The 15,115-nt window shown below is 41.3% G+C and overlaps 1 protein-coding gene across 2 annotated transcripts; it reads left to right on the top strand.

The window, feature by feature from the left end:
- The first annotated feature begins 1,379 nt into the window (after window positions 1-1,379).
- tbx3a (T-box transcription factor 3a) lies at window positions 1,380-11,043 on the top strand. Of its 2 annotated transcripts, none has more exons than XM_058617778.1 (7): window positions 1,380-3,405; window positions 4,270-4,537; window positions 4,962-5,108; window positions 6,038-6,114; window positions 6,603-6,760; window positions 7,426-8,078; window positions 9,110-11,043. In XM_058617778.1, exons 1-7 carry the CDS (start codon window positions 3,014-3,016, stop codon window positions 9,548-9,550), a joined length of 2,136 nt encoding a protein of 711 aa, XP_058473761.1. In that variant the 5' UTR covers window positions 1,380-3,013; the 3' UTR covers window positions 9,551-11,043. The 2 variants fall into 2 exon arrangements, with proteins under 2 accessions (XP_058473761.1, XP_058473760.1); XM_058617777.1 differs by having other exon boundaries at window positions 1,381-3,405; window positions 4,270-4,552.
- The last annotated feature ends 4,072 nt before the right edge of the window (window positions 11,044-15,115 follow it).

A 15,115-nucleotide genomic window follows, 5' to 3' on the forward strand; every position in this document is an offset into this window, starting at 1 on the left:
AACACAGATTTTCTATTGAGTAAGATGTTGCTGTGTCTCATCAACAAACACCACATTTGTTTTCTCTTGCAAATCAAGAACGTGAAACACATGCGCTAGACATAATTGTGTTTCCTCCCAGAGGAATAAACTATGGTCTCCATTCTTGCAAGACCACTCACACACACACACACACACACACACACACACACACACACACACACACACACACACACACACACACACACACACAGGTGTTAGATGGACAGTTTTCTATATAAGACCGAACGTATAGGACAAAAAGGGATATGTGACCATTATTGCTCGTGTTATGATAAACGACAAGTGAGCCGCAGAGAACAAAACCTGTAAAACGTGTCAGTGATGGTTTCTCTGGTGCCGGTGAATTAAATTGAGGTTAATGCTTGCAGAGGCTCTCAATTTGAGCCCTAAGGCGATTAGTGATAATTTCAAGCTCCAAGCACAAAAACAATGCTTGCTACAGGATTGTATGAAAGGTGTAAAACAAGCAAATCAGACCTTGATATATTATAAAACGGGCTATTTTGGGATGATATACACCTCGAAAGCCCTTTGCAGATGCATTATTATTATTATGGGGTGAGTGAAAGAAAACACTGGCATGACTCAGTCTGTGGGCCTGCTGCTGCTTCTTCTTTTTTTTTTTTAAGGTCTCACTCTGCTGCCCTGGAGGACTTTAAGATCCACCACTGCACCGGTCACAGCCTGAATAGAAGGAGACAGACAATTGACTGAGAATTGATGGTCAATGTTTGTCCAGGGTGGCTGACTGGACACTGCTCTCTAGTTTACTTGTGAATTTGTGGTTAAATAGCACCCTAAACAGCAGCAGCAGCAGCCTGTCTTTGTGCACATCTTGAGGCAATATTGAGCCACTGCACACATATACATTACACATTTCAGCAGGTCTACACATCTTATTCTTAATTACTTTAATATATAATAGGATAATTATGTGACAGGTTAAAGAATGCAACAGAATTTGAAATTATCACAGAAATAAGACGTGCCATGACATGCAAAACATACTCTTGCACATTTAGAGATAATAAATAACATTCTTGTATTATTAAAAGCACCTACTTGACGCATCCAACACAGTGTAAAAGTGATTTGCTTTCCAGAGGCAGCTGCGCCGGAAATGCGCTACATATATAATTGACGAGTATGATTCAAAACATATACTTTTTTTTTTTTTTTTTAATACTGAGGTGATGATATGGCAGACAGACACGAGGACTCATCCTCACAGACGCTGCTCCTGTGCTTGTTTGCATGCAAACATGTGGTGCGTGATGATCAGGCTTTAGTGCGAGGTCTAAATATATTAAAAAAATATATATATATATCCAGCACGGTTGAAGACGGTTTGCTGCTCGGCCAAAAAGCTTTATTAGTTCATCATGTTTCATCGATTACTACATTTCCACACACAGTCACCGGATTGGACTCAAACCCAAATCCAGGCTGCATGGAGAGAACAGAGACGAGGTGCCAAAGTATCCATGACAATACAATACAATTGATAAACACAATCATTCTTCTTTTAAAATATATATATATGAATTATTGAGCGTTTCATTGGCGTCATAACGTTGTTATTAACATTACATGACGAATGCCTCATGTCGTCATCCGCTCGTGTTTGTCTCAGCTTTGATTCCAGAGGAGGATGTTACAAGAAATGTTGACAACCCGCGTGTATTTCAACGCTTTTAAATGTGCGCGGCAAATAATGGACACGTTATTAAATAGGAGTCAAATGCGTAACTGCTGTATTTGTGACTCTTAAAGTGTCTTAGTTTATAGTGCAATGCGGGACAAGGAAGTCAAACAGCCCGACAAAACACAACCATCTCGCCGACAGAGAGAGCCGGTTTCCCGGCTTCTCCCCTCTGCTCTCTCCACCCCTCGCTGCTGCTGCTGCTGCTGAGGCGCACGGATCGACCGAGAGCGCAACTTCTGTAACGATGTTGACATATTCACACAACAGCGACTCGGGCGGGGTGGCGTTTCACGGCAAAAACCCTTTTTGAGTTTTCCCAAACACCTTTTTATAAGTCTGAAGTCTGTCCCCCTCCACCCGACCTGTGAACACCACGCCTCCGCAGCCACACAATTGGTCCGAACGCGTCAAAGAGCCAATCAAACGCAGCGCTGCCACTCGTAACACGCAGCACATCCATACAGTATGAAGCCCTATGGGCCACAGAGGCGCTAGGAAAATCACGGAGCTGGGACCTTACCACCTCTGTCTCTCTTTCTCTCTCTCTCGCTCTCTCTCACTCCCCCTCTCTCTCTCTCCTTCTCGCTCTCTCTTTGGCCGTCAGCGGACTCCTTTCTCTGCACACGTCTTTCTCTGAAATGTGTGTGCGCGCCAGGGAGAGCGGAGGAAAAAAGTGTGTGTGTGCGTGTGAGGGTGCATGTCCGGAGCAAGTAAAGGCAGGGGGATTATTCGGCGCTATCGAAATATTTCAACACGTCGCCCTCGCTGCAGGACTGGAGCCAATAAGAAGGAACGCATTTTAACAGGAATGCCGATATTGTAAACAGCAGCAGCAGAGAAAAGAATGCGCCGCAGTCAATTAAGTGACTCACCCGAAGTGGTTCAATTCGACTAATGTCCACAAGACAGCGAGACTCGGAGGTGTCCGATGCGCGTCAGCCTCTGAAGAAAGTCACAGAAGATTAATGGAGAACATTTTGGCATTTCTCTGTGCAGAGTTTTGACCAAAAATCTGCTGAGGACTGCAGAGACTTCACAGCAACTCCTTCCCCAGAAAGTGGATACTTGTATTTATGCAGAACTGAAAGAGGGATTTCCAAATTCAGATTTGTTTTTTGTTTTTTTTCCCTCCCTCTTTTGTTTTTATTTTTGTTTTGTTTTCATTTGCTCCTCCAGCGCTCGAGTGGTGCGAGTCGTCAGTCAGTATTGTTAGAAACATTGTTTCGCATCCAACCAGCACCAAATACTTTTGTTGCCCGCTCTTGGATGAACTTCCTGATGAGAGATCCAGTCATACAGGGATCGAGTATGGCATATCATCCCTTTATGCCTCACCGGGGTCCGGAATTTGCCATGAGTGCGATGCTGGGCCACCAGCCTCCGTTCTTCCCGGCGCTGGCGCTGCCTCACAACGGCTCCCTGTCACTGCCGGGCGCGCTGGGAAAGCCGATCATGGACCAGCTGATGGGAGCAGCAGAGACCGGCCTGCACTTCTCCTCGCTGGGACATCAAGCCGCGGCCGCGCACCTCCGGCCTCTCAAGACTCTGGAGCCTGAGGAGGAGGTGGAGGATGATCCTAAAGTTCACCTGGAAGCCAAGGAGCTTTGGGAGCTCTTCCACAAGAAAGGCACCGAGATGGTGATCACAAAATCCGGAAGGTGAAATACATTTGTGATGACTTCTTCCCAAAATATTGTCTAACAGAATAATGAAAGCTATAGCTAATGACACTCAGGTTTCTTTTTTTTTTTATAAATAATGTAACGCTCTATAGCCAGTATCTGAATTTCATTTAATTATATTTGCATTGTTCCTCAACAAGTGCCACAGATATTCTTTTTTTATTACCCGAGGATTTTTGCTCAACAAAATATAAACGTGTCACCAAAAAAAATTGTAAATACGTATTCAAATTCATAGAACATGTGGGGGAAATAATACGATCAAAATGCTAGCCTTGTTCACACAGTCTGAGGTAAATGTTCATAAAATAAACCTATTTTAATTAACACACAAGATATTATAGCTTATTAAAGCAAGGAAGCCCCAAACTTATTAGATCCATGTATTCATTTCCTCAGATTAATATTAAACGATGTCTTTGTTCACATCTTCCCCATTGTTAATTGTCAAGCTTAATACTTTATCAGATTAATGTCGTCTTTAAGTGTGTGGAGCTCTACAAATATTGTCGTCATCCTCATAGTGAAAGTGGGGCTAAACAAAGATGGCTGCTGCGTGTGTGTGTGTGTGTGTGTGTGTGTGTGTGTGTGTGTGTGTGTGTGTGTGTGTGTGTGTGAAATCAAGACACCATCCATAAGGAATTTAAAGGAAATAGAAGATAAAGGCAAATTATTATTTTCTTAAAATTAAATTAAAAGCAACCGATATTAGTTTACATCACGGTACTAATAACACACGCACAGATAAAGGGCAAACCCATATATTTGTGTCTGTAAAATCGGTTTGTTACATGACTTTGCCACCATGCACTAACTTATTATTTCCTCTCCGTGTCACAGGCGGATGTTTCCCCCGTTCAAAGTGAGGTGCACTGGTCTGGACAAAAAGGCCAAATACATTCTCTTGATGGATATAGTTGCAGCCGACGACTGCAGGTACAAATTTCACAACTCCCGTTGGATGGTGGCCGGCAAGGCCGACCCCGAAATGCCAAAGAGGATGTACATTCACCCGGACAGTCCGGCCACTGGCGAACAGTGGATGTCAAAAGTCGTCAATTTTCACAAACTCAAGCTGACGAACAACATCTCCGACAAGCATGGATTTGTAAGTTCAACTAATGTATGTATTTTCCTATTTACCAAATTACACTTGCAACAAACACAACCATTTACATTTCTGTCACATTTATACGAAAGCATTGTTTAAAAAATACGTTTGTTTTTTATTAATTATATGCCTGATTATAAAACGCTTGTATTTATGTACACACCCCTGTTTATAGCCATAGCCTATTATGTAAATACTCTATTCAAATGAATGTTATTCTATAATTATCCCCAGGATGTTTTTAAATGTGTATTTTTTATTAGACTGACTTATCTGCCGCTTTGTAATTTAACATTTTTTTTTGAAAATGCGTCATGTAGCCTGGGGGTGCGTACACTCATAACACAAATAATAAATGTCAGTTTAATATAAAATACTGCACTAATCTCTTTTTTTTTTTTTTTCTGCTTGTGTGTTGCAGACTATTCTTAACTCGATGCATAAATATCAGCCTCGCTTTCACATTGTGAGAGCCAACGACATTCTCAAACTCCCGTACAGTACCTTCAGGACATATGTTTTCCCTGAAACGGATTTCATTGCTGTGACTGCTTATCAAAATGACAAGGTAAGCACAATAATAAATAAATAAATACACACATATATATATATATAGCCATGTAATGTTAAATTATACTGTGCCCTGTCAAGAGTCACTTCCCTGTTTTCCATGCTCTGCGTCAATTTGTTGTCATAAGAAAATGTCAGATTTTTTGGAGGCATGTGAGAGTTTATGTAAGTTTATGTGTGTATGTGTGTGTGCGTGTGTGTGATAAGGTTGTGGTGATGATGTTTCAGCCTCTGGTAGGAAATTAATAATTCCGAGGAATGTAATACAGGTTATCTTCCCTTTATTTAATCACGTGGAAGAAAAAAAATTGGCACAGACCCAGACTCTCTCGTTCCCTCTACACGTCTGTGTGTGTGTGTGTGTGTGTGTGCGTGTGTGTGCGTGCGTGCGTAAAGCTGTGTGCGTGCGTGCGTAAAGCTGTGTGTTGGGGGTTGTGTGACGAGAAAAAGAAGAGGGTCAACTCTGTGCGGTTGAATGGAGAAAAAGAAAAGAGGGACTGGTTGTTGCAGACTGTGCTGCATGGTAACATTTTATTCCCTGTAAGACATAAAAATAATGAAAATCATCTCCTGGGCTCTTTGATATGTTTGGGAAATGATGGCGTCCCAAACCCAAACCACACCCTCCCCTCTCACATGTGCAGTGGTTAAATCAGCCAGACGTGGAGAGGAAGTGGTGTGGGACTAAAGTTTAACAAAAGTTTATTTAAATCGGGGGGGGGGGGGGGGGGGGGGGGATGCATGTTTCACTGTCGAAGTGCCAAAATGAGGAATCGTGTGCTCTGTGAACACGTATGTGCGTAAAAACCATGTTACTGTAGCTTTAGAGCTGTGAGCCTAAAACAATAAGAGGCGATAGGAAAGTGACATTACAGTGGTTAATATTTATATATAATATATATTTTTTTTAATTATTGTTATTTTCAGATTACGCAGCTGAAAATTGACCATAACCCATTTGCCAAAGGATTCCGTGACACAGGCAACGGGAGACGGGAGAAGAGGTAAGACAGTGAGGATAAGTGCATGGGGGGGGAAGAAGAAAAAAAAAATCCAGATGTCTTCAGATTTATACATGGAGACAGCGTGATCTCAGTGGATTAAAGCAGCGACACAGTGTCCATATTAACCCACAGGGTGTCTGGCTCTTCACAGTTTCATGATCAAATTCAGAAACAGAACCTGGAACAAGGCCTGCTTCTCTTTGCCAGTTCCAATGTGCTGATTAAAACATTCAAAGAAGCCAATTCCACTTCGCCCAAAGCTGACATTTTAAAAACGTGGTTGTGTTTGCACTGGTCAGTGTGGCGTACCAAGACAAATATACAACACATTGCACATATTCTCACCTGCAGCAGGTGAGCCAGTCCCACTCAGTCCAGCCCAAAATAAGCTCCCATACACCATTCACCCTGCTGCTGATACTGTGTCTGACCCGAGAGCTGTGACCACCCTCCTATTATCCCTGACTAACGCGAGTCCTCCTGCACAGGAAACAGCTGGCTCTGCAGTCCATGCGTTCATACGAGGAGCAGCAGAAAAGAGAGAACGGGGCTTCAGACGACTCCTCGGGCGAACAGGCTCCCTTTAAATGCTTCGGCCAGGCCTCGTCCCCTGCCGTGTCAACCGTGGGCCCCCCACACCTAAAAGGTAGGTTGGTAGACCCCACAGTGAGTCACACAAGCTGTGTCAAGTCATACAACTATATTGTGGCAAGATTTTCTTCTTCTTTTTTTTTTTTGACGAGGTGTGTGTAGAATAAGATATTAGTGGATCAATGCAGCCATGCTTGATTTTGTTATTGGCTGCAACATAAGAAAAAGGAGGACATCATTGTTGTTGTTTTTTTTGATTAACTGCAAAATGTTGAATTGTACTACCGCCACGTACGCACTCCCTCTCATACTAATACTCCTTTGTATTTTTTTTTTTTTATGAAAGTCAGCATCATGTTGCCCGTTTGTCAACGGATATCATTTAAGAAACCACATCGTGCACGTGACTAATTCTGTAAAGCAGAAGTCGTCTGATGCATCTGTCAACTACACTGAATATTGTCTTTGCTGCTGGCAAACCCCAGATTATACCTTAATAGTCATATGTGGATATATTTATGTTTCTCTCTGCTCTTATGTGTGTCTGGTGTTTGAATACTTATTATTATTATTGCTTTCAAATACTACTGTTAGACTCTGATGTAGTGTGGACTTCCTACGTGAGTGTCCTTGTTGGACCAAAGTGCAACAAGGCTGAATTTAAAGATGAATATGTGCAGAAAGTCAATTGATGTTCTACTCTCCACTCTACTCGTGCAGATTTCTGCGACAGCGACGAGGACAGCGACGACGAGAGCAAAGATGGACATCACATCAAAGACGGTCCGGACTCCAGCAAGATCTCCACGACCACGGAGGACGGGAAGGATCACGAGGCGAGTCCGGCTAAGGGGCATCCTTTTAAAAACAGTGACACTAGCAGCAGGATGCGGGACAGCAGCGGCTCCAGGACTGAGAAGAGCCAGGCGGACTCGCGGCAGAGTCCCGTCACCGTCATTTCCAGCACCACGCGCTCCGCGGAAGACCTCAAGAGTCCGAGTCTGGATCCGCCCAAAACGGACGAGTGCAGCAGGTCAATCGGCAAGGACAGCTTTATGCCTTTGAGCGTTCAGACGGACAGCGCGCACATGGGCCACAGCCACTTGCATAATTTTGGATTTCCTACGGGTCTAACAGGACAACAGTTCTTCAATCACTTAGGGAGCGCGCACCCCTTTCTTTTGCACCCCAGTCAGTTCAACATGGGAGGCGCGTTCTCGAACATGGCCGCGGGCATGGGGCCACTATTGGCAGCTGTGTCCACGGCAGGGGTGAACACCATGGACACAGCCAGCATGGCATCATCGCCGCAAGGCCTGACGGGAGCGCCGGGCCTACCCTTTCATCTGCAGCAGCATGTTTTGGCATCGCAGGTAAAAAAAAAAAAATAAACCTGTTTTCGTGCTCGCAGCTTTGCATTAAACACATGTTGCTTGACTGTGCAGCGCAGTATAGTACACCCAAAAGCCTCGGAGGCCTGCAGGCGACATGCCAGATTTAATAGCTTAGGTGTGATTACAAACGTCTTTAATGTCCTCCTCATTAGGTTTATGTGCTTGTGTTTAAACACAAGTGTGAGAAAAAACACGGGGAGAGTGTGGGGTTTGTTTGCGTGCGATTGTTTGTTTAGTTTTATAGACAAACATGCTATAGTTTTCAGAATGAAGTTATACTTTGACCCTGCTATTAAACGCACGTTGATTACACCTCTCGTCAGCCTTGGTGCTGCTTGTTATAGATGTTATAGAACTAACACTCTGAAAGCAGGACAGACAAAGACCATGGTACAAAAACTATAGAGAGGATATAGTTTTGATATGTTTACAATAACAAGACTAGGTTGTAAATGCACATAGGCTACAAAAGAGAGAGAAACGCCATATACATTCATGTAAGAACAAGTCTCTCGAGCTGAATGTGTCTGATGCTTGTTTAAGAACTTCTCAAAATCTTTTATGCTACAATCAGAGCAAAGCTGTTTACATGCTGACTCAGTTATGCTGCTGAATATTCTTCTCTTTTTTTATTAGGGACAGATTTGGGGAGGGAAAAAAAGCGATTGAATTGAGGCAGATTGGGCCTGGATTTCTTGTATCAGGCCAAGCTTTGCTGCCCATTATTAGTGTCAGACACTGCCATTGGCTTTGTAACGATGCATCACTAATGTTGTTATGATGGTGTGTGACGGAAAATATTTGCTAAAGACTAAAGTGAAAGTAAAGCTCAGGAAATGCCCTTTCAAGCTCACATTTTACGCATTTGTTCCACGATGAATGCGCCTGATAAAACTCTCTATTTCCACACTCTAACGTGTGTGTGTGTGTGTGTGTGTGTGTATACTGTATGTATACTGTATATAACACACGCCTGTTGCCTCACACTCGGTCTCTCATTGTCTCCACAGGGCATTGCAATGTCTCCGTTCGGCAGTTTGTTCCCCTATCCATACACGTACATGGCCGCAGCCGCTGCAGCCTCATCCGCTGCGTCATCGTCCGTGCACCGACACCCTTTCCTGAACGCGGTGCGCCCCCGACTCAGGTACAGCCCTTACTCCCTCCCCATGACGGTACCGGACAGCACTCTGCTCACCACCGCCATGTCGTCTATGGCGGGCGCCGGGGCCGACCTGAAGGGAGACGGCATCGTCCCGGTGAGCCCCGGCGTCACCCTGGATTCCACGTCGGAGGTGACGAGCCACTCGTCCACCATTTCCTCCGGCTCGGTCTCCATGTCCCCAAAAACTTGCGCGGAAAAAGACGCCGCCAACGAGCTGCAGAGCATCCAGCGCCTGGTCAGTGGACTGGACTCAAATCAGGACAGGCCACGGAGCGGGTCCCCATAGGAGCTTATTTGTTATTATGTTTTTCTCCTTTTAAAAATACACACACACACACACACACACACACACACACACACACATCACCTGCTTCTCGTTTCTATGTTGTTGAGAAAAAAAGAAGACAGAAACACTACTTTTGACACTTGCCTCAAATGCAGATTTTTGTAAAGAAAAGAAAAGAAAAACTTAAAAAGAAACTGTTGGACGTTTTAGTTTCTGAAATGCACTTTGGTTAATACACGCCTGATATGTATGGTTCCTTTTCTCCCTCATCTTTAGCTCTACCTTTTAATTTTTTGTTAACTTAAACAACACTTTTTATCCTGTCATTTGAATACCGTACAAGTATTGAAACTGAAAAAAAAGTTGGCATGGGTGTGACTTACAGATTTTGGGGGTGAAGTTGCTGCTGTGTTCTGTCTCCCAACTTGAGGAGAAACGTGATTTTTGTTTGTTTTTTGTTCTTTTTTTGTATGCACTCTGATTTGACGTACATGAATCCACTCTCGTTTACAGACTGCTGTATTTTGTTGTACACTATTTTTCATAAAAATTGGCCAAATTTTGCATGATCCACCCCTAACAAAACAAACAAAAAGAATCTGGAAAACACTTTGTTTTTCACACACATATATATATATATTTAACATACCACATTTAATTGAATTGACAGTTTATTTTAAACACTTTCTTTTTATTTCCATGCTATTTTAATATCAGAATGACGTACATGACTGATGCTCCGAGACTAAAAATGGCTCTCAAGCATGCGGGATTGACCCCAAATGTCCACCAGGCAAAGGGAAGCAGAAATTTAAATACTTAAAAAACAAAAACAAATAAACAAAAAGGTAGTCATGATTATAGGTGTACATAGAATATATAAAATATTTATGTAATTATTTCATATTGTTATTTCGTGTAAATAGAACTGAGTAGTTTGTTTCTAGGGAACTGTTCTTAATTTATTCTCGATATACCTGTGTTAAAAAAAAAAAAAAAAAAAAACAGTTTGTGCGCAATTATCATTTGGTTGCCATCTGCATTTATACCCCCTTCTTAAAATATGGACTTTATTCCTTCCCCCAAAACAATATCCACTGATAGTTATTCACACTCATGTGCCATTGTATTTTCACTTGTTGTCCCCGTGTGTTAAAGTGCTACTGTTTAAAAACAAAAAAAAGAATGAAAACGCGACAACGCACTGCACCAATGGCTTGGAAGAAAAGAAAAATGTTCTTCTTATTTTTCTTTAAAGAAGAGCAAAAAAAAGAGAGGTGTCGTTGGAGTGTGACAAAAAAGTGGACTATTTTTTTCTGCTATTAAAAACAAATACTTTGCGAGATGATCGTCAAAGTGCCGCATTATCGAAGAATATGAAGGTTTCTTTTGTGTTTCTTAAATTGTCAGTGGGTTATGTTGTATTGGAGTTATGTCTAGTTTACAACATCGACATCGTGTTCTTGAAAGTTTCAATAAAACATTGAAATGCCGCTCGCTCCTTTTTAGTGTGTGTGTTCCTCGCCTAATCCCGCCATTAATGGGGCCACTAATACAGGGATTAACTCCTGTACGAAATAAATTAGATTATCCGAGAGTGACACTGGATGAGAGGGGGAGAAGCAGTGATTCATATACAGTTTGATTGAATGATGTCTCTGATGCACATAAAGGCCTATTTAATCCCAGTCTAGAGTGAGATAATCCCCTCAGATTATACCTGGATTCACACCTGAACAAGAGGCCTTGCGCAATAATTGTGCGTTTTCTTCCTTCATAAAAGGACTTCTCTGATAAATTTGGGTGTTACAATGACGGTGAGGAGATTATGTTTGCATGATTCACATTTATTTGTAAATTATTATAAGGGGTCTCTACTGAGACAATCATAACGATGTTTCTGTACATGTTGGAGGTCGCTCACAGTGTAAATTTCCCTCGTGGTGCTGAAATTTAAATACACTTTTATATTTTCTATAAAAGTGAGTGCATGAATCTGACTCTGTGGTGAATTGATGAGCCTTGACTGGAGTGTATAGTGTTTCCCTCGGCCTGTGTGAAATTTGGACAGGCCATATCATTCCTTGATGACTTCTCTCTATTGCACCTCGAGTCAGGAGTTTATCAATACCCTATCTTTATTTGTATATTGTCTGGTTAATGTGTAGCAAACCTGGCGCTAGTGAATAGGTGTAAACATGACACAAGCTGTCCCAATTGTTCCGTCTTATTGCTCACCTGGCGCCTTCCATGGGCATATCTTGCACTTTATTGCACGGAAGGCGACAATGCGTCTGTAATCGCGCCGAGGTGGGACGCCCCCAAGCGGTTACAACACAGGCTTTTAGGCTTTTATGAACACGGCACATGCAGCAAAAAAAAAAAGAAAAAGAAAGCAAAGGACAACTCCGAGGTGACAACTCAGAGACAGGTCAGAGATTAAAAAAAAAAAAAGAAAAGAAAGTGACTGACTGGATCACACAGCTTCTGTCGATTCTATGGCTTCAGATAAACACTCTGCACGTTTACATCCAAACCAGTGTGCGCTTCATTGCCTGCGATACCAGAGGATGACGCACAGGTTTTAGAGAGGGCAGTTTGTTCCTACATTAAATTAATATCCGAGAGAAGATACAGAAGAATAAACTCAGTGCTACCAATCCGTCATTCATCATAGTATTTTATTTAATTATATACTGATTATGATAGCATTCAATCTAAAAAAATAACAATAATAATACATTCTAAATTCATCTGCGCACCTGCACAGATTCGCAATATGGACTTCACTTATTGCTACAGCTGTGACTTTGTTGGGTATTTCATTTGCGCATTTTTAACCCTGTTCTCTCTCCTCATTGCAATTAATGTGCGTCAGTCTACACAATACATCCTCCATTCATGACTGGACTGCTGACGGTTGTCCAGAAAGTGGAATTCTAGTGTTGTGTGTGGATCTGTCTGTCCAACAGGTTACTGTAACTACATAGAGGATGTTACAGGTCAGTTGCGCCACCTAGTGGAGAATCATGGACGAGTGGGAGAGCATCGACTGTCAAAAGAATCACTACTGTCTTGCCATTTGACAAGGTTGTTTAGTGGCTAAACTTTCCAGATTTGTTTTAACTGAACATGCGTAAAATCGGATTATGTAATCCAGAGATAACACGAACGTGATTTGGACATTTCCCCCCTGCAGTGTGAGATCAACAAATCTTCAAAAGGTTTGAATACTTAAGAGGTATTCAAACATATTAAGTCCAGAAAATGACACAATTATGTTTTCTTTTGGGAGAAGAGAGCAGCAGACTACAAGTACAAACAAAAGACAATTGTAATGTTTCAGTTACTGCATTTTTACTAAAGGTAGAGAGGAATCTAATTTGTGATCTTAAACATTTAATCCAGGGGTGTCCAACTCTAGTTCAAGGGCTACATATACGGCACAGTTTGATCTCAAGCAGACCAGTAAAATAATAACATAGTAATCTATAAAACAACAAGTACTCCAAATCTTTCCCTATGTTTTGCATTTAATAAAGTATCTTTTTACAAAACATTATGAACAACCTGAAGTTTTGTGAGAAAAAATAAATGCAAATTCGACAATATTATGCCTAAATTTACTATGCACATGTTTGCATTACAATTTATAGATCACAGTGGATCTAGAAAAGGCACAAATCATTTAGCCACAAGTGTCTGGAACTGAAAAATATAATATTTATGACATTTTGACCCCCTGAAAGGCCGATTCTGGGGCAACGGGCCATACGTTTGACACCCCTGATTTAATCCATTAGGTTTCATTACAAGAATATGGTTCAACATGAGGTGAGACACTGCTGAGGAGATCAGGAAATCTGTCAGTTTGTAAGAAATAAATGAGAGGAAAAGAGCGCAGTGAAAACACCGACTATATTATCTGACAACTTTAGTTTGAGAAATATTTTTACGAATGAAATAATAGTGTCCTATAGTCCTCCAAAGAGCACCGGCAGTCTGTAAATGATGAATTGTTCATAATGCAATCCGTGTGTTACCCGTGGAGACAGAGAATCATGTTTTTATGACATTAGTAAAATATGACAAAGGAGCAGCATCTGTTTTCAGAGAGCTAAATAGAATTGTGGGGGGGGGGACTCCAAAAAATAAATACACACTTCCAATGAAAATGTATGCCAATTGTGTAAAGACGTTTACATCCATTATCTAATCTAATTCCATGACATATTTGAACCAAATCAGAACCGAAAAACAAAGCCAAAAAATACTTTTTTTGTCCTCAGAAAAGACGACTATAATCACATGTAAGTGAATAATGTGAAGCTAAAAATGTAATATTTGTACCTCGCAGACGACATCGATCATAAGGATAAAGAAAAACACAGATCACGTCAAGAGCAATCATGTTGTTTTGTTTTTATTGTCTGAGGCTTTAGTGAATAATTCTGTGCACAGCAGCAGCAGCTCCCTTTATGATGTGGCAGCACCCTCTAGTGTCCAACAAGCATCACTACAGAAAAACATATTTCAGCTTTAGTTTTATAGGAAAAGAAAATAATGTCGTTTTTGTGTGGTGAATACAACTCTTCCTGTATGCATTCAGACATTCTTTAAATTAAGAGAAAGGAAATTATAATTTACAAGGATTATCAAAGTGTGTCAGTTTTGCTGGGTCAACTCAGTGATGAAATTAAATTGTGTCAAAACACTTTCGGGGTTCGAAAAGTTTGGAATGTAAAATAATTACAGCTTACAACGCGAATTGAAAGTCTTGTAAAATAATTTTAAGTGCAATGTTTTATGTATTTACTCAACATTTCTGATTTTCTTGGTTTTTCCTTATGTTGTACAGGATATAAGGCAAAAAAATAAGCCATGTGCATAATTGTGTTAAATGATCTCACTTTATGTTTACTTTACTAGATATTCATTCATTCATTCATTCATTCATTCATTCAAGTCAAGATCCTCCAAACTCAACAGGTTCTTACACTAACAACAATAAGAAAGTCAGTCTCTGAGGTGTGTGTGACGTTCATTAAATTCCCAAAGAGCATTACATACAGGATCCTATTCATTTGGTGACAATGTGGGAGTAATATTATCGTTTAATTTAAGCGATCCGAGCGTTTCAACAATAGACAGGGTGGTTTGCTTTTTTTGATATTTTTCAAAACATGAAAAAAGTAGATATCGATATCTAATAGTGCAGAACGATAACGGAGACGGTCGAGATGATCGCTGTGTGGTTAGATGTTGCCTGAAGGAGAAGAAGGAGGAGGAGGACTGTGTGGTGGAACTAAACCAACATCAAACAAGACAGTGAAGCTGAGGAATGACAGCCTGATTTCTATCTGTGTGATTGTTGCTTTAAAAAAAAAAAAAGGGGAAAAAAAAGAAAAAGGAACAAGCCCAGGAGGAGTACCCTGGATCGTTGTTGTGAAAAGGTGCAGCTCAAAATATCACATCAGAGTGTAGAGTTGCATTGTTCTGAGGTATTTGCAGCTCACGAACACGGCGACCTGTCACTCACGGGAATCTTCTCCCTTTCTGTTGCTG

The sequence above is a fragment of the Solea solea genome, chromosome 19 (genome assembly GCF_958295425.1).
Source record: "Solea solea chromosome 19, fSolSol10.1, whole genome shotgun sequence".
NCBI lineage: Eukaryota > Metazoa > Chordata > Actinopteri > Pleuronectiformes > Soleidae > Solea > Solea solea.